This window comes from Cavia porcellus, unplaced genomic scaffold (assembly GCF_034190915.1).
Source record: "Cavia porcellus strain 051 isolate PalLab524CR breed Dunkin Hartley unplaced genomic scaffold, mCavPor4.1 scaffold_24, whole genome shotgun sequence".
Classification (NCBI taxonomy): Eukaryota; Metazoa; Chordata; class Mammalia; order Rodentia; family Caviidae; genus Cavia; species Cavia porcellus.
The window spans coordinates 48720772-48740857 of NW_026947507.1; the positions used below are offsets into that span (position 1 = coordinate 48720772).

Here is a 20086-nt window from a genome sequence, read left to right on the forward strand (position 1 = left end):
TATGATACATTTATAATTAAAACAAAAATAGTCTAATACTCTTTAAAGTACTTTGCGTAGAAATATGTAAATTTTCCATGGCACCAATTATTTTTAAAGTGTTTTGTCATTGAAGAATCTGTTCACATCTTATAGATTACAGCTGTAATATGTTTATTTTTGTATGTGAAAAATAGAATAATTTTGTTTGTTTTTGATTCTTAAGGCAGGGTCTTACTATGTGGTCAGGCTGTCCTTGAACTAGCTATGTAGCCCAAGCTGGCCTCAAACATGTGACTCCCCTACCTCAAGCCTCTGAGTGCTATCAAGCATGTGCCATCACAGCTGGCAATATCATAAATTTTTAAAGATTCCTTTTTCCTATTTTACTAGTTTGACTATTGTGTGTTATGATAGAAAGCTGAATAGGAAAAATGAATGTAAAAATGACAATTCCACTTTTTTTTTCTTGTTTCTTGACAGATTATTAACAAATTCAAACAGACTTACAACAACCAGAAATGCTGTATGGGCCCTTTCAAATTTATGTAGAGGCAAAAATCCTCCTCCAAACTTTAGTAAGGTATGAGTAAAATACACAAATTAAGAGATATATCCATGAACTTTTAAGTTCTTTTATAATAATTCTTTTTTTAATTTGAGGTAACTTTTTTGATATTACTTACTTTATTACTGGATAGTATTTGCACATTCACAAAATTCAAAAGCTTTATAATAAAAGAGAAATTTTGATTTTCTTCTCCTACCCCTTCCTTGAATTCTTCTGCCCACAGGCAATGACTATAATCAGATATTTATGTATCTAGGAGTTGAAATTAGAAATCTTCTAAACTGATTCTTGTTATTTATAGGAAATTAAAGCCCTGTCTCCCCTAAAGATTAAGAATATAATGTTGATTGTGAAATTGGGAAAATGTGAAATTTCCCAGATATTCAAAGTTTAGCATTCCTAGTATCTAGAACTTATCAAGTGATATAAAATGTACATCTGTAGAGAGAACTCTAGGTAAGTATTTGTGACCACTTTATTCATAATCACCAGAAATGGGAACAGTACAAAAGTAATTAGTGGTGTATATATGAATGACTTGAAATGCACTGATGCATCTTCATGAGCTACTTTATTAAAAAAAAAAAAAAAAAGAAATGCACTGATGTGGTGGAACACAAGCACTGATAAGCAAACTCTTGTTAATTTCAAAACTATTCATGTAAGTGAATGGAGCCAAACATAAATGCTGCATCTTGTATGATTTTTGGAAAAAACAAAGCTGTAAAAATAAAGATCAAATTGCAGGTTGCATGAGAGAGGAAACTGACTACCAAAGGGACGAAGGGAAATTTGGGGGATGATAGAAATACTCTGCATTTTTGTTGCGTGTTGTTTTGCAACTGTGTTCATTTATTAGTGTAAATTGATGTAAATAAAAAGAAAAACACTAAATTAAGTAACGAGTTCAGTTTTACTGTATGTAACCACTTATGTAAATCTGATTAGTTTTAAAAAGTCATTTTTTCAAAGAAAGAGAAATGAAATGTTTAATCTTTAGATCATGGATCAAAGTAAATTTTTTTGAATGTGATTTATACCTTACATAATAATATTATATCAGTGTTAAATTTCTTGGTTGTAATAATGCTTATGTTGGAAAAGAAAAAATGTGTGTTTATATATAGAGAGAGTGCAAACATGGCAAAATGTCAACCGGATCTTGGTGAGTAACATGGGTATTGGTTGTGCTTTTTTTTTTTTTTTTTTGCAAATTTTTTATAGGTTTGAACTTTTTCAAAATAATGTATTGGGAAGGAAATGTATCATTTCTCTTGATATCATCTCTGTGCTACTGTTTGTTACCTTGTTTACTGCAGTAACCTCCTAAAAAAATCTTGCTCCCTCTTTGTCTCAACATAGTTTCTATTCCAAAAAAAGCAACCAGAATGATTATTACAATATCATTTCTGCCCCACCTTTCTTCACAACCCTACAATGGCTCCTTAATGTTTTTTTTCTTTCTTTCTTTTTTTTTTTTTTTTTGTCTTTTTCGTTTTTATCGGTACCAGGGATTGAACTCACGACTGCCTGCTTGTAAGGCAGGCGCTTATGCCACTGAGCTAAATCCCCAGCCCCCCTTAATGTTTTAATCAAAGAAGTTTTTAAATGTCCTATAAGGATTTTATCACTTTCTGTTATCATTCTTTATGTTTTATTCAGTTTATTGGTACATTTTAGGTATACATAATGATCCACATTCATTATAGGAAATTTGTACCTGTACATGATATAATTCTTTTTTTTTTCATTACCCTACCGTCCCTTCAACCTCTCTTGCCCTCCTTATTTACAAAAGACTTGCTTCCATTTTTTCCTTTTCTCATTTTTTTCTTTTCCCTTCCTTTCCCTTCTCCTCTCCTTAGTTCCCTTTCACATTTGAACATTTTCTTCCTGTTTCACAGTATCTATTGTATACATTGGTCCTTATTTACAGTTTTGATTTCTTACATCAGAGAAATGATGCAGTATTTACACATGTGTGTCCAATTTCACTTCAGAGTAAGAGTATGACTTCAAGGTGCATCCATTCAGATAGAAATGTCTCAAGCTGGGGCTGGGGATTTAGCTCAGCGATATAAGCTCTGCCTTGCAAGGTCATGGTCAATCCCCGGTACGGATAAAAAAATTAAAAAAAATGTCTCAAGCTTATCTTTTAAAGCATAGTAATATTATGGGATTGAGGACCAGATCAGATAGAAAACACAGCACCAGAGGAACTTTGCAAGGCGTACAGCTTTATTATGCTAGTGGGCTAAAGGGAATCTCAGTTCCAAATCATCAACTCTTATCTTGAGGTTAGTCACTTATGTAGGTTTTCAGAAGGAGGTACAAAAGACAGATAACAGGATAGTTTAAAATTGGTTATATAGGCTCGGTCATACATTGTCAGGCAGACTAATTCTGTGTAAGCTAATTGGGGTTACTGTTATGTAATGGAGGGAAGCATTAGGATTGTGATGAGCAGGAAGAATCAATCAGTCTTTAACTGAGCCAGTCTGTCCTTGAGAACTTGAAAGCAAGCTAGTAGAACAAGATGCACTATCCGGCTGAGTTACATTTATCTTACAAGTTGCAGCTGGCATGTCAAGGCTTAGCTTAATTTTACAGTTTTTTAAATTATGGGAACAGACTGCACTTCCCAGTCCCATCCTTGAATAGTATTAGAAATTCAAGTTTTAAAATTTTCTTTCCATTCAAAATTGCCTTTGCACTCCCCACCCCTTTTTATGGGGAAGATTTTTTTTTCCTACTTTCCTCAGTGTTCTCAATTTCCTCAGTATAGTACTGAGGAACTGGTAAGGGAAAATAATTTTTAAAAGGAGATGGTACATTGCTTTAAAGCATTCAGCCAGGAAGCATGTCAGAATGTGGATCACACAAAGGCCTAGACGAAGGACCATGAGGAGAGCCATTAAGCGCCCAAAATTATGTAGGAGAGAACAAAAACAGACTTCTGATGGGCCTACTAGTCTTTCAGAGTTGTGATCCAGAGAATGATAGCAAACAGATTAATAGGAGATAAGGAACCAAGAACCAGGCAGAGTATCGGTACTATACAAATGAAACTATATAATTGTATTGAAACTATACAGAAGTTACACCAGTGTGGGAGAGAGTGAAGGTGATTTTGTGGGAGTCTTTCCAGTTCTCTGGGCATACAGCCCAGAGTCCTGAAGCTAGTACCAGGGTAAACGAAAGATAGGGAACTAATATCCAAATTGGGTAACAAAACATGAGTCAATTAGGACAGGTACTCCAGTGTACAATGTCCATCTAATCTTTAGCTGTGCATTGAACTGCCAGCTTCTGAAGTGGCAGGAGTAAGGCTTTGAGTGCATTGTCTCTTCAAGGTAGTCTTAAGTATTCATCAGGACAGGCTTTCTTACAATTATCAGGATGAGCCCACTTGTTACTGGAGTAGTGAATCCAGGGCTGAATCTCTGTCAATTTTTTGTGCCCTATCTGTTGCTCCTGAGCTGCCCAAGCTGGTAACCAGAGTGTCACCCCCCTAAAGATGGCTCAGCTGTCCATGTACACATGTAGGGGATCTTTTTATGCATTACAAGCAATCACATTGTCTGTAGCTCTGCCCATTGGCTTAACTTACAGTTTTGGTTACAAACTAGAGTACTTTCATACTGAGCTGGAGAGCAGCTACTGTCCCATGTGGGGTTGGGTCATGGCTAGACCCATCAATATGTCCAGAGATTCCTCTTTCCTTTCTGTATGGGACTAGGCATCAAGTCCTGTAGTTTGTTCTCCTGGACAGGTTCTTCGGGCACATACATCATGGGTCCCCAAACCATTGCCAGTTCAGCTACCAGCATGCTAGCCAGGAAAGAAGCTGCTGTTTGAAGTATATCCCCCAAAGCATGAGAGTAGGGGGACCTGCATCACTCCACTCTTGGGATGGGCTGTTCACATCTGTATTAGCCCTCTATCTGCCCCTCACAGGCATGTACAGTGGCATATACTGCTGCTGTTTTTCAATTGGAATATCAACTCTTGGCTCCCTCCCATAACTGTGACTAAAACCCAACAGGGTGCTTCTGTTTTTTTCTGTTCTTGTCATAGGCCCCAACCAAATCCATCATCATCAACACTGGTGATTAGGATAAATGGCAGGTTAGGGTCTTTGACTCACAGGACTTACATCTGTGCAACAACCCCCTTTGAATCCTGAAAAGTAGCTTCTTCTGCATTTACCCAACACTGCATGTGTTCAGCCCCGATGCCCCTTTTTGTCATCTTGCATAAAGGGCTCAGCAGGATAGCTAGGTCCACACATACCTGTAATTGGTTACTGTCATGGGTCTGATCTTAACCAACCATGTAACACCCAAGAATTTGACAGACAGGCCAGTTCCCTGGACCTTGTCTTCATTTGCAGCTTACACCCATGTCAGCAAAGCTTTTTAAAACTGTGTACAGTGGCTTTCAAACCTGAGAGAGAATCAGTTAACATAAAATCATCAATGCAGAACAGAGACACTGTGTGACTTGTCCTTGGTAGCCAGGTCTTGGGCCACCAGGCCATGACACAAAGTTGGGCTATGCATATAGCTTTGTGGCAATATCTGGAAAGTCCATTGTTTGTGCTCTCAGGTGAAGGTAAATTGGTCCTAACTGCCAGCATCAGAGTAAGATTTTACAGTCATTTGCCACAGTCTATCTGGCGTCTGCAATAGGGTGTAAATTTCAAAACAGTCTGTCCTATGTCATGGTCTTCAGGCGGCTGGTACTGCTTCACGTGTGTAACCTGTGTGGCTTGTGGGAGAGTCAGTGGCGTGTGCTATGAATAGCCTCGGACTGGTTTTTAGCATGAGAATTTACCATTGGAATTCTCCCCATGAAGTGTCAAATCAAGTACCTGTCAATATGTTCACCTCTATGTAGTCAGCAACTGTGGAAGCATAACATTGTACAGGCATGGGGACAAATGCTTGATACCCCAAGTCACCTGGGCCTTCTGGACCATGCTGTAGTGACCATACCCTTTTATATATGCAGTGTTCCTGTGACATGGTTGGGGTTGCTGTATATTAACATTAACTCAGCTACAATGCTAATATACATACCTACCAATACTAGTATACACTGCATGTCTTTTGGAGACTAGCAGTCAGTTCCATATGTGGCCTCCAGTCTCCCAGAACCCGCAAGACCCAGGTTGCATGGCCTACCTCGTAATCAGGGTAAAAGGAGCCCACTGTCACTTCTTCCAGCTTTATTGGGGCTGTTTTGGCCTTCTGGTGCTAACCTATCAGCCAGTATTCCTCCTAAGGCATAACTGCTCCCACAGAGTCAGCAACATATCCAGAGGCTGCCTGTCTAACTTACCTGCCGCTAGGCAGGTCCATCCAAATTTAGCATTGACCCACCTTTAGTGGCCCTACAGCATGTCTTTGTGGGGATGGCCCTCTTCATTTTTTCTTTGCCAGTACAGTTTTTACAGATCTCATCTTAACCTTGGTGCTTTACTTTCACATTTACCAGTATGGCCAAGGCATCCCCAGTATCATGGGTTGGGTGATCTTTAAAGAGGGCTAGAAGGGCTGCCATTGACCCATATATGCTAGTGATCCCACTTGCCAGGACCATGTCTTTCATGCATGCTATCAGCAGTTCCTCATCTGGGCTTTAGCACTGCATTGCAAACATCTGCTGTGTGCCCAGTTCATGTGGCACAGTTATTAAGGCTAGGTAGTGACTTGTTCCAGCAGATCACCTGGATTCTCCCAAACCAGGTGCATTGCTGCCATCAACCAATTTATCAGTCTGAGTACCTGTTTCTGAGGCTGTCCTCTGCACATCATGTAAAACCCATCTCATAAAAGTGGTACTGGCTCTTTTGACTATTTGGGTTATCTCTGTGGACTTAACTGTGTGTTGTCTGCCTCCTCATCCCATAGCCATAGCAGCCACACAAGTACTGTTACACCCATGTTCTGCTTTAATTGTCTTGCCAGCGCCCACAGATCCATGGCTGTATGGATCATGTACATTGTGTACCAGGTAGAAGTAGGTGGCCTTTCTGGGCTGGGAGTTCCTTCCCCCCACTTTTTGATGAAGAACTGGCCTATCATGCAAAACAAAGGGATTTTTTTTTTTTTCTTGACACGAGGACTTAACATTTCTGGAAACATTTTTGGAGGAAGCAGTGTTTTTTACATTTTTCACCCTGAGCTCTACAACAGCCAGCCATAGGTCAAGGTCCTCTACTTACTACAGTTTGTCTACTTGCTGAGCAAGGCAGAAAAGAGTGAAAAACAGCCAAGGTATCTGCCCTGCCATTTTATAGTGAAGAGGAGGAATTTTTCTGTCACTTTCAAAGCTTGTAAGACGTCCTCACTCCAATCTAACTGTTTTTCAGTCCTTTGGGGCCTTCTGTTAAGAAGGTAGCTACAGGTAGCCATCATGAGGCTGGGGTCACTTATTAGCCATTCCCCAGCATTCAGCCTTGCCTTTTAGACAGATATATGATTTGTCTCTCTTAGGAACTAACAGTGTGAATAAGCATATAAAAGTTTGAATAGTCCAAAAAGATGAGGGCGGTCACAGCATTGGCAGCTTAACAGGCAGGAGAGGTATATTTTATTTTATTTTATTTATTTTTTAAATTTTATTTAAAAGGAAAAAGAAAAAACAAAACAAAACAAAGCGGTGTAAGGGTACAAGTAATACAGAACTACAAAAAAAAAAAAAAAAAAAAAGTAAGAAATCGCCAGTTAATAGATTACATATTATCATCTTAGAGATAGTTGCTCAAGTCACAGTATCAAAGCATACGAAGTAGACATTCAAACAGTGAGACTGCAAACAGTTGTGTTCAATGATCCAACCAAAAACATTAATATGGTCAGCTATTTAACATCCCTAAACACACTTGCTGTTGTATCTTTTAGAGCACTTTTTTTTTCCTTCTCTTTTTTACAACAAAATTTACACATTTTGGGTTTTATTACTCCTTAGTTCTTAAAACTTTTTTGGGGGGAGAGAATAAAGTCAAATATGGCAAAACAAAGCTGTCAGTCAAAACCAAGGATAGACATAGCACATGATGTAAAAACAGAGTACAAGGTTATCAACAATGGTTACCACAGTGTCTCTTGTTTCCTTAAAAAGAATTGTCTATCTCATTAGGTATTATAAAGTTGAACAAAACAGTAGAGAACAAGACCAATAAAACTTAAGCATTGTAAACATTACAGGACTTCCAAAGGAGACAATAGTCAAACCACAATGGGCATCTTATTGAATCTTATTGTCTTCAAAGTAGTTGCCTATACCCTCAAACTTGATACTATCATACAGAATGGAACAGAGTCTAATCAGTCAAAACAAGATAGTGGGAGTATTACAGGACTTCAAAACAAGTTAATAGGAAATCAAAAAAAGTTACTATTATATATCCTGCTAATTTTTAAAATTTTTTCCCTTAATTAAAAAAAACCATAAAAAATAACTAAATAATTTTTTTAATGAATAGGGGAGAGATTGAGATAAAAGAGGACATAACAATATAACAATACAGGTCAAAGCCTGACTGTTTCAGCAACCTAGTGCTTCACTACCAAATAACCCGACTTAATAGTAGTTACCATAGTGTCTGTCTTTTTCCTTGAAATATTTGAATAAAACTTCATATACTATAGCTTCAAATATTTGAATATCAAGAAGCCCAGAATAAAGCCTTTCCAATTATTAAGTGAAAACTTTATAAAGCTTCAAGGCCACATAATGGGGAATCATGATTACTACATATTTTTATATATTTGAATCATTATTTACATTAGGGAAACTATTTGGTATTCACACATGTGAGATTGATTTATTTCACTTATGAGTATGGTCTCAAGCTGCGCCCATTTATTGATAAATATCTCAATGTGATCCTTCTTTATAGCTGAGTAATACTCGATTGTATAGAAATACCACAATTTTTTTATCCATTCCTCAGTTGATGGACACTTGGGTTGTTTCCAAGATCTGGCAATTACAAATTGTGCTGCGATAAACATAGGTGCACATATATCACTGTGGTATGATGCTTTCAGTTCTTCTGGGAATATGCCTAGAAGTGGAATAGCTGGAATAAACAGGACTTCCAATCCCAGCTTTTTGAGAAATCTCCAGACTGACCTCCATAAAGGCTGTACCAGTCTACACTCCCACCAACAGTGTAGGAGAGTTCCTTTTTCCCCACAGCCTCTCCAGCATTTGTTGTTGTTGGTTTTCTTAATCCTGGCCATTCTTTCAGGAGTGAGATGGAATCTCAGTGTGGTTTTAATTTGCATTTCTCTAATGACCAATGATGATGAACATTTTTTCATGTATATATTTGCCATTTGTGTTTCTTCATCTGAGAAGTGCATATTTATCTCAGATGCCCATTTTTGGATTGGATCTTTGAATTTTGGGGTCTGAGTTTTTTTATAATTCTTTATATGTTTTAGACAGGAGTCCCTTGTCTGAGAGAGAGTTCACTAAAATCTTTTCCCAGTTTGTGGGTTTTCTTTTCACTATGCTGGAGATTTCTTTTGACATGCAGAAACTTTTTAATAAGAAGTGGTCCCAGTTATTGATTCTGGGAAGTATTTCCCATGTGGTGTGAGTCCTGTTCATGAATTCTCTACCTACTCTTATGTCTTCAAGGTTTCTACCCAATTTGTCTTCCAATAGATTTAGCGTTTCTGTTTTAATATTCAGATCTTTGACCCATTTAGATTTTAATTTAGTACATGGTGATAGACATGGGTCTAGCTTTAGTTTTCGGCAAATGGAGAGCCAGTTTTTCCAGTACCATTTATTTATTTATTTATTTATTTATTTATTTGGTCTTTTTCATTTTTATCAGTACCAAGGATCAAACTCACGACCGCCTGCTTACAAGGCAGGTGCTTATGCCGCTGAGCCAAATCCCCAGCCCCTTCCAGCACCAGGTTCTTCCAGTGAACCTGGTTGGCTCCTTTATCAAAGATAAGGTGGTTGAGTGTGTTTGTAGTTGTGGTTGTATCTTCTAATCTATTCCATTGATCTTCGGTCCTGTTTTGATTCCAATACCATGTTGATTTTACTACTGTTGCTTTGTAGTATAACTTCAAGTCAGGGATTGTGATGCCTCCTGCCTTGCCTTTGCTGCTTAGAATTGTCTTTGCTATTCTAGGTGTCTTCTGGTTCCAGATGAATTTTAGGAGTAATTTCTCTAGATCTATAAGGTATGTTGATGGTATTTTTATTGGGATTGCATTGAATCTGTATAACAGTTTTGGGAGAATGGCCATCTTCACAATGTTTGTTCTTCCTATCCATGAGCAAGGGATGTCTTTCCATTTTCTGAGATCATCTTCAATTTCTTTTTTCAGTGTATTATAATTTTCCTTGTATAGGTCTTTCACTTCTTTTGTAAAAGTAATTCCTAAATATTTCATTTTTTTGCTTGCTAATGTGAAGAGTGTGGTTTCTCTTATTTCCCTCTCTGTGATTTTGTTGTTCGTGTATAGGAACGCTATTGGTTTCTGAGTATTGATTTTGTATCCAGCTACATTACTGAATTTATTTATCATGTCTAATAGTCTTTTAATGGAGTTTAGGGGGTCTTCTATGTAGAGTACCATGTCATCTGCAAACAATGATAATTTAACTTCTTTTTTTCCTATCTTTACACCTTTTATTTCTCTCTCTTGCCTAATTGCCCTGGCTAGTACTTCCAGTACTATATTAAATAGGAGTGGTGATAAAGGACATCCTTGTCTTGTGCCTGATTTTAAAGTAAAGGCTTTCAATTTTTGGCCATTTAGTAGATGCTGACTGTTGGTTTGTCATAAATGGCCTTTATTATATTGAGGTAAAGACCATCTATTCCAATTTTCTGTAAAGTTCTTATCATGAATGAATGTTGGACCTTATCGAAGGCTTTTTCTGCATCTATAGAAATGATCATGTGATTCTTACTTTTGGCTTTATTGATATGGTGGATTACATTTATTGATTTACGTATGTTGAACCATCCTTGCATTCCTGGGATGAATCCCACTTGTTCATGATGTATAATCTTCTTGATGATTTGCTGCATCCTGTTTGCCAATATTTTATTGAGGATTTTTGCATCTGTGTTCGTTAGGGAGATCGGTCTATAGTTCTCTTTTTTAGTTGGGTCTTTCTCAGGTTTTGGTACTAGAGTAATATTTGCTTCCAGGAATGACTTAGGAAAGATTGCTTCCCTTTCAATTTCATTGAATAGTTTGAGGAGTGTCGGCATTAGGTCTTCTTTGTATTTCTTGTAGAATTCTGGAGTGAATCCATCTGGGCCTGGGCTCTTCTTTGTAGGTAAGGACTTAATTACATTTTCAATTTCATTAACAGAGATTGGGTTATTCAACAGTTTTACATCCTCTTGATCTAGCTTTGGTACTTCATATGTTTCTAAGAATCTGTCCCTTTCTTCTGTGTTATCAAACCTTTGAGAGTTGAGGTTTTCGGAATAGGTGTTGATGGTCTTCTGTATTTCTATTGGGTCTGTAGTGATTTCACCTTTTTCATTTCTTATTGCATGAATTTGAGCTTTTTCTTCCCTTTTTAAAATAAGGTTGGCTAGGGGCTTATCGATTTCATTTATTCTTTCAAAGAACCAACTCTTTGATATGTTGATTGTTTGGATTGTTTTCTTAGTCTCTATTGCATTGATTTCTGCTCTGATTTTTATAATTTCCTCCCTTCTTTTGGCTTTGGGCTTGACTTGCTCTTCTTTTTCTAGCTGTTTGAGGTGTGGCATCAAGTTATTTATTTGTATTTGTTCTGATTTCCTGATGTGGGAACTCAGTGCAATAAATTTTCCTCTGAGGATGGCTTTCATTGCATCCCACAAATTCCGGTAAGTTGTATCTGCATTTTCATTTTCTTTTAGGTATTTTTTAATTTTTTCTGTGACCTACTGATTACTCAAAAGTGTGTTATTCAGTTTCCATGTGTTTGCGGGATTTTTGCAGTATCTTTTATCATTAATTTCTAATTTCAGAGCACTATGATCCGATAACATTCAAGGGATGATTTCAACTCTTTTGCATTTGTTTAAATATGTTCTGTGAGCTAATATATGGTCTATTTTAGAGAATGATCCATGTACTGCTGAGAAGAATGTGTATTCTGATGTTGTTGGGTGGAACATTCTGTATATGTCTATCAAATCCATTTGTTCGCAGGTGTGATTCAGTTCTGTTATTTCTTTGCTCATTTTCTGTATGTTTGATCTGTCCCTTGGTGTCAATGGCGTATTAAGGTCTCCTGTTACAATTGTGTTACTGATAATTTGAGTTTTCATTTTTGTTAATACTTGTTTTATATAACTGGGTGCTCTGGAGTTTGGTGCATATATATTTAAGATAGTTATCTCTTCCTCTTGGAGTTTTCCCCTTACGAGTATGTAGTGACCCTCTTTGTCCTTTATGGTCATTGTTGGTTTAAAGTTCACATTGTCTGCAAACAGAATGGCTACTCCTGCTTTTTTTTGGATTCCTGCTGCATGAAGTATTGTTTTCCATCCTTTGACTTTCAGTCTGACTTTCAGTCTATCCTTCTGGGTTAGATGGGTTTCCTGTAAACCGCATATGGTTGGATTTTGTTTCTTGATCCATTCTGCTAGTCTGTTTCTTTTGATTGGTGCATTGAGACCATTTACATTAATGGTTATTACTGTTAACTGCTGGTTTATTGTTGACATGTTATCTCTCTGCTGTTGCATCTTTATCTTTCTCTTCTGTTTAATTATCTGCTTTGCTTAGTGGTTTTTCCTTTGTGTATCTAAACTGTCTTTCAATATATTTTGCAGGGTTGGTTTGGTGTTCATGAAGTTCTTCTGCTGTTCTTTGTCGTGGAAGTATCATATTTCACCATCAATTTTGAATGACAGTTTTGCAAGATACATCAGTCTAGGTTGGAAATCATTTTGCTTTAGGTTCTGGAATACTTCACTCCATGCTCTTCTTGAGTGTATTGTTTGTGCTGAGAGGTCTGCTGTGATTCTGATAGGTTTTCCTTTATAAGTGATCTGTCTTTTCTCTCTGACAGCTTTTAATAGTGTATTCTTGTGTTGGATTTCTGAGATGGTGATTATTATATGTCTGGGTGTAGTTTTATTTTGGTTATGACTATTTGGAGTTCTATATGCTTCACTGATCCTGATGTCGGTTTCTGATTTCATACTTGGGAAATTTTCAGCTATTACTTCTCTAAATATCCTCTTGACATCCTTTATGTTGTCTCATTCTTTTTCATTAATCCCTATCATTCTTAGGTTATTTTTCTTTGCATCATCTTTCAGTTGTTGAATTGTTGTTTCCTGATTCCTTGTTATTTTTAAAAGATCTTTCCTTTCTTGTTCACTAGCTGCAATCCTGTCTTCAAGGTCTGAAATTCTATCTTCACTTTCATTAAGGCGGTTTTTACAACTTTCAGTGGAGTTTTTTATTTCCTGTATATCTCTGTGCATCTGCATTATTTATCTGTTTGTTTCTTATATTGCTCATCTAAGGATTTTCTATCTTTTTGTTTAGTTCCTCCAATTTTTTAAACTGTGTTTTCTTTAGCTATATTCAGAATCTCTTTCATTTCTTTTATCATTTCTTCTTTTACCTGGGAGATTATTTTGAGTTTGAATTTCTTTAAAGCTTCCTGGAGTTGCTTGTTAATTTCAGTAGCTATTGTGTCCGATATTTGAGATGAATGGCATATATTTTCTTCTATATACATTGCTCCCAGGGTTTCTTGAGATGGGCTGGAGGTTTGAGGTTGTAACTTGGTCTTTCGTTTTGTCATTTTCCTATATTTCTGTGTTTCAAGTGTTATTTGAAAGCTTCCTCCAGGTCTGTTGGAAATCCCCTTCTATGTTCGCAGCTCCTGAGACTCTGGCACCCCGTTACCCCAAGCCACTGGGCCTGTAGAACCAATGGCCTTCTTCTGCCTGTTTAGAACTCTGTACTTCCAGATAAGCTGGGCTTCAGGGACACTGTGCGCCCCCCTGCTTATTGGAAGCTCCACAGTTCTCTAAGCACAGCCAGGATGGGGAGGCGGATGTGGATGCCTCAAACCACTTATCCACTTCACTGCACCCAGAAGCCTGAAGGGTCCCAAACAGTCTGGGCTTTGGGCAGAGTGCGCTGAGCACTTATCACAGGCCACGGGGCCTCTGGAACCTGCGATCCTCCCCTGCTTGCTGAGATATTCACAGTCCTCCAGACACACAGGGCGGCGGATGTAGGTCCGCCCAGCCCCACCTGTGCACACCGATGGTGAGGTGCAGGAGTCCCAAATAGGCTGGGCTCTGGGGATAGCGTGCGCCCGCCTACTTTTTGGAAGCTCCACAGTTCTCCAAGCGCAGCCGGGATGGGGAGGCGGATGTAGATGCCTCAAACCACTTATCCACTTCACTGCACCCAGAAGCCTGGAGGGTCCTGAACAGTCTGGGCTTTGAACAGAGTGCACTGAGCACTTAACACAGGCCGCGGCGCCTCTGGAACTTTCGATGCTCCCCTGCTTGCTGAGATAGGCACAGTCCTCCAGACACATGGGAGGCGGATGTGAGAGGTATATTTTAGTAGTTTAACAGTCTGTCATCATAGTGACCAGCTATGTATGCATCATAGTGACCAGCCATTTCCAAGAGATAGAAGCAGTTGGATCTGGATCAGGAACAATACCTGGGCAACTAGCACACTGAAATATACTGATGGGAGCATTAGCATTTTAGTGGGTTTAATTATCATGATTTTATCTAAACAGCAAGTGCTTTCAAATATAAAGTATAGCAAAGGACTGTTATTTCTTATCAATTACGGTTGTCCTAGTAGTTGCATCCCAGCAAAATGTTAACATACAGCAGTTACAGTTTTACAAAGAAAACCTGAGATCAAAAGACATAATATTTCAGTCATGTGACATTATTTTTAGTAACACATTTAAATGTCCATTTTAGTACTGAGTAGAGTAACACAGCAAATACATCTCAGAAGTTGTTTAAAGGTTATTATTTGATTGGTAATTTCATGTTTGTTTGACCATTTCCCTCATGGGAATTTTTAGAAGGAATAGTCTGAGCCTCCAAAATTAACAAGTAGCTATACATATTTTTTCCTTTTTAATAAACTGCTTTCACAGGCTTTCTTCAACACATGTAAGCTATCTAGTCTTGTGATTATCTTTCCTTTTGTCCCTGGCAGAACAAGATTTTTATCGTATAGGATCCTCATATTAAAAGTATATCTCTTATATTGTATAGCCTTTTGATATCCTCTTTTTTCACTTACTATAAGTCTCTTTCTTTCTTTCTTTCTTTTTTTTTTTTTTTTTTTGTGATGCTGGGAATTGAACTCATGACTTCACACTTGCCAGGCAGGCACTTAGACCACTGAGCTAAATTACCAGCCCTTACTATAAGTCTTTTACAACAAATTCAACTACAGCTGCTTGAATTTAAAATGTTCCTCTTGTAATCCACAAACGAGCCCCCAAGTTGGAGTTCAAAAAATGAGGCAAAAACATATTTTAAAAAAGCAGCACTGATTTATTTTATCCTGGGCCCAGCAACACAGTGCAATTGGAGATGGCAAAAGCTGTGTGTGTCCTGCCCCCCATACTTGCAGCCTTTATATATCTATCACTGTTTACAGAGTAAGGGATTTGGGCAATGATCAGGAGATAGGCTAATGGAGAAGATCCTGTTTTTCTCAGCAGAGAACAGAGGAGTCTGGCAGCAATTAACAACCTTTTGTTACCTTATTTTAGCACCACATCTGTTATTTGTAGTGGGCAGCAGTGGTTAACATATCAGTTAGGTCACCCAGAGAGAAAAGGGAGAAGAAAAAACGTATATAGAACAGTTAGGGTCACATTATAGGTATTTTGGTATAAAATATAATGAAGCTCTTTTTTCTAGTGTACAACAGTTCCTTTTTTCTTCAGATAGTAAATTTGACTGACTGCCAACAGACTTTTGAAAGTTTCCTTGAGTTACTGTTTTTATCTCAAAACCACAGGGCAGAGAGCAGATTAACCCTATAATTGTCATTTAAGAGTTTGTAGTACACAAGAAATGTTTTATGTACATATATCATTAAAATTGGTAATTTGATGAAAACTGTTTAGCCTGACAGGGCTTTGACTGTTTGTTTACCAGAGCTAGCCTTGAGTTTCCCAAAGCTGGGGGAGACTTTAAGCCCTGCCTCTTTTGTGTTTTCTTTGACGTGTAAAGATTACCCCTTGTTTCATTTAATCTCCAATCTCCACTGGCAGAGCTGGCTGATCAGGCATTCTTGTCTAGGGGAACTGGTCTGGACAACATTTTGTGACTGGGCCCTATTCAGGTTCCAAACCTGGCGAATAATTTGTAAGTCTGGTGTGCCCTCTGTTGGCCAAACAAGGCATAGGCGTGTAATTTTTAGAAGGTGTAGAGGCTTTGAGGTTTCATTTTTATCTTGTAATCTTCTGTAAAGCCTCCCCTGAGGTTTTTATGCATTTTAGGGGAGTCATTTTACTTTGGCTAGCACCCATGCTAACTGGCTCCCTATAGTGTGTGTTTGTGAAGCCTTGAATGGAGTTGCAACAGACAAAGCAGGGCAGTTCTCAGTGAGGGAATACACGTACAACTGCCTTATGTGGGGCTTAAGCAAGCTTCATAGCTCTAAGCCTCCCAGAGGAGGTGCTTTTGTGTGGAGACCTATTGTTCAGCAGGCATTCAGAGGTTAATATAGTTCAGCCCCCAAATCCTGGGGTGAATCTGAAATGGAGTCTGACTGTCTTGTGTAACACAAGCTACTAACACAGGCTGTTAGCACAGACTTAGCATTCTCTTAGGGTCCAGTGAGGTCATTGCTGTCTCACAGGAGCTTCTGCTCCTGGACTGCTGAGGAAACTCCAAGAAAAGAATTGAAGGGTGTGCCTTCTCATCTGTAGTCTAACAGCAAGTCCTTGGAGGTCAGTAGGCCTTTGTCAGTAACCTAAGTTGTCAGCAGGGTGTGTCCTAGGCAGGGCCCCAGAAGTGTTACGGGGTTCAGGACCAGATAAATGAAAGACCAGAGAAATTTTGGTAGGCATATAGCTTTCTTAGGCTAGCAGACTGGAATCTCAATTCCAAATTAGCAGCCCCATCTTGAGGTTAGCACTCACTTATATAGGTTTTCAGAAACAGGTACAAAGGACAGCGAACAGCTGAATGGATGTGCCTTGAGGTCATACTCTTAAGTGAAATAAGTCGGACACAAATGTGTAAATAGTGCATCATTTCTCTGGTGTGAGAAACCAAGACTGTAAATAAGGACCAAAATGTATAGTAGATATGGTGAAATAGGAAGAAAATGTTCAAATGGGAAGGAGAACTAAAGAGGGGGAGGGGAAAGGAAGAAAGGGGAAAGAAAAAAATGAGAAAAGAAGGAAAATACAAAGCTTTTGTAAATACGGAGGGGAAGAGGGGTTAACCGGAAGGAAAGGAAATGGGGAAAAAGCATTCAAAAAGAGTCATGTACAGGTACAAATTCTCTATGATGAGTGTGATCATTATGTATACCTGAAAAGTACCAGTACACTTAATTGAGAAAAAGAATTGAAAGCATCTGTGAATTTCTTGACTCACTTTTTTCTGTTTTCCATTTCATTCAACTGTCTGGTCATACTGGCCTGCTTGCTATTTATCATACTCACAAAGCATGGTTTTAGCTTTGCTCTAGCTTTTCCTTCTACCTGAAACAATGAATATCTCTTAAAATATCTAGTCTTAGAGCCCCTTTCTGCTCTTAAAAATTATGAGGATTCAACTCCTTTGTTTGTGTGATTAGTATTTGAATGATACTAGATTGAAAATGAAAGAAAACTTGAAATATTTATTAATTTAAAATAATCAGTTTACATATTCAATACCTTTTTTAAAACTATTCAATATATGTCTTACTGTCTTGTATATAAAATTCTGTCAAGTAAATTTTCCATTTAATACTGTGTTATGGGTATTCCTCCAGGTTACTGCATTGAAAGCATTTACCAAATATGTGCATAAATTTTAATAGGTTACTCCACAATTCACTTTTCTATTTTTCAGTTCATAATTTTTTCCCATTTTTTTGCTAAGATAAATGTTTTGAAGGATATGGTGTCTTTTATTTCCTCCATACATGGAATTATTTCCTTATGACAGATTTCTAAAAGTGAAACTAGACCAAATTTAGAATGTGAACATTTAAGATTTTAATATGCATTGGCAAATTATGCTACAAAGTTTTATACCAATTGATATTATTAACACCAATGTGTAAGTGCCATTTTCACCAGACATGATGGCATATACCTTTAAATGCAGCATTCAGGACACTGAGGCAGGAGGAACATTGTGAGTTTGAGGTTAGCCTGGGCTACATACTGAGTTCAAGGACAGCCTAAACTATATAGTGAGACCCTTAAAAGAGTGCCATTTTCAACCATGGATGTGAGCATATTTAAAAGCCATTCTTATTTCCTCCTCTTACCATGAGTTATTTCATATGTATCTGGACTGGAGACAGAATCTTTACCTCCCAAATCAGAGCTGCACTCAGATCTCAAGTCTTAGGTCTTATGGGGAATATCCTCAGAGGTCATACTTATGCCTGACATGATACTGGTGTATGAGGGCGGAAACTGACTTTCCTGACATCTACATCATCAGCTGTGTTGCCCAGTCCAGGAAAACTCCAGATTTTGCAGACATTCCTCTTGCTTTAGGTCTTGGGTCTCTGAGTCACTTGCTGTCCATTGCAGGGATCAAGGAGCACACAGAAAACTGCCTAACATGTTCTCTCCTGCTGTACCTGTAATTTCCTGCAAGTAATCTTCATTGATGTTTGGGTCAAAGTCATTCTAAGACATCTTGTGGTCCAGGTCTCACTCACTCTTTCTGATATGTCCCATCATCTGTTAGGCCCATTGTGTAATGAATCTCAGGTTTTCTCAGTTTAGCTTCATGATTATCTTGTGCGGTAGATGGCTCATCTTCTAAGAGCTGTAGTGTTTCAACTGCATTACTTCAAGGAGTTTCCCCCTCCAAGTTCTGAGACAGACACTCCCTCCAACTGTAGAGAAGACACTGAGTTGGAGTAATGTGAAGGACCGTGGAGTAGTTTCATCAACAGGGACATCTTGTCCTCCATCTGCAAGTTGCATGTTTAGGATCTCATTTTCTGACATCATTCCTGGAATAAGCTGGGGACTTGTCCCTAAGGAAATGACTGATACCTCTTCCAGTTATACCTTCTGGATTGTTTCTTGAGATAATCCTTCATGGTCTATATGCAGGTCCATTAGCATATTAGTGCAACTTTTGGTCTGTGTTGCAATAAGTAATTGATTCTTCTTTGCAGCAATGCTTTTTGGAGACAGCTGAGGATTATCATAGGGAATCATTTCTAAACTGCTGCTTTTTCCTGGCTTAGCCTGGGTTCGGTTTGCCAGTAAATTTCAAGAACCATTCTGTCTTCTCTCAGTTGATCTCCACACACCACACTCTTCATAAAATTCACCAAAGTAAGGCACTGACTTAGTTTATATTAACCACTGCTCTGCACCCTTCCAGAAGAACAGTACAGGAGATTGGAGACATCTCCACTGCACAGACCTCAGTCAGAACATTGAGGATAGCAGCAACACAACTTTTGTCACATTTTTCAAGGCACTTTTTGTGTGGGGGTTTCCCTCTTCAGAGCCAGGTATTGCTAACTGCAGAAACAGGTGGCCAACTTACCTCCTTTAATCAAGCCACTTACCTCCTATTAAGGAGCATCCAAAATTACTCTATTGGATTGACAGCTGCAGGACAAATAAAGCAAGCCAGCAGGAGATTAGTACACATTGCCTTGACCTCATCTGTATGTCCCTCTGTCCACGCAGGACAGAGTTTCATACATCTGTGACATAATCCACCAGACTGGGTAGAAGGCAGTATGTGTTCTGTTCGAGATAACCAATAAATTTGTTCACTAGAGCCACCAGTTTGGCCTCACCGGACACCACCATCTTTTGAATCTTTGGATTGAATGTATCTGAGCCTTTCTCCTCGAAGATTTTTTCCTGCTGAGATGGAGAGAATCTCTCGATTAGCTTGTTTGGATCTGTTGATAGATGATCTTCATCTTCAACAAGCAACTGCATTATTGGCTCATGTAATATAAGGACAGTAACTCTAAGGACAGATTCTGCTCTTTTACCTAGTAAATCATCTTATCTGAGAATTTATAGGATTTTTTTTTTTTCCGAGACAGGGTCTTGATATGTAGTTCAGGTTGGCCTTGAACTCACTTTGTAACCCAGGCTGGCCTCAAAGTCACAGCAGTCCTCTTCCTTCTTGCCTCCCCAGTTCTGAGATTATGAGCATGTGCCACTACGCCTGGCATAGTCTTGTAAAAGTTTCTTTTTCCTTTTTTTTTTTTTTTTTGATTTTTGCTGTCTTTTTTTTTTTTTTTTTTAATTGATGACCTTTGGTTCTTTGGGCAGACTCAGGAGGCACTATAGAAGCTGATT

At 38.3% G+C, this 20086-nt stretch overlaps 1 protein-coding gene across 8 annotated transcripts in view; it reads left to right on the forward strand.

Moving 5' to 3' along the window:
- The window catches only part of Kpna5 (karyopherin subunit alpha 5), an 80670-nt gene that overhangs the window by 33542 nt on the left and 27042 nt on the right, over positions 1-20086 (forward strand). For 7 of the 8 annotated variants that reach the window (XR_010042718.1, XR_010042715.1, XR_010042716.1 and 4 more), the window contains exon 8: positions 463-562. The exons of the other annotated variant lie outside the window; for it this stretch is intronic. Coding sequence is in view for 3 of the 7 variants with exons in the window: in XM_005008136.4 (XP_005008193.1) it covers positions 463-562 (100 nt within the window). In the remaining 4 variants the exon portion in view is untranslated. The remainder of the gene's footprint in view (positions 1-462; positions 563-20086) is intronic. 8 annotated transcript variants of the gene reach the window in all.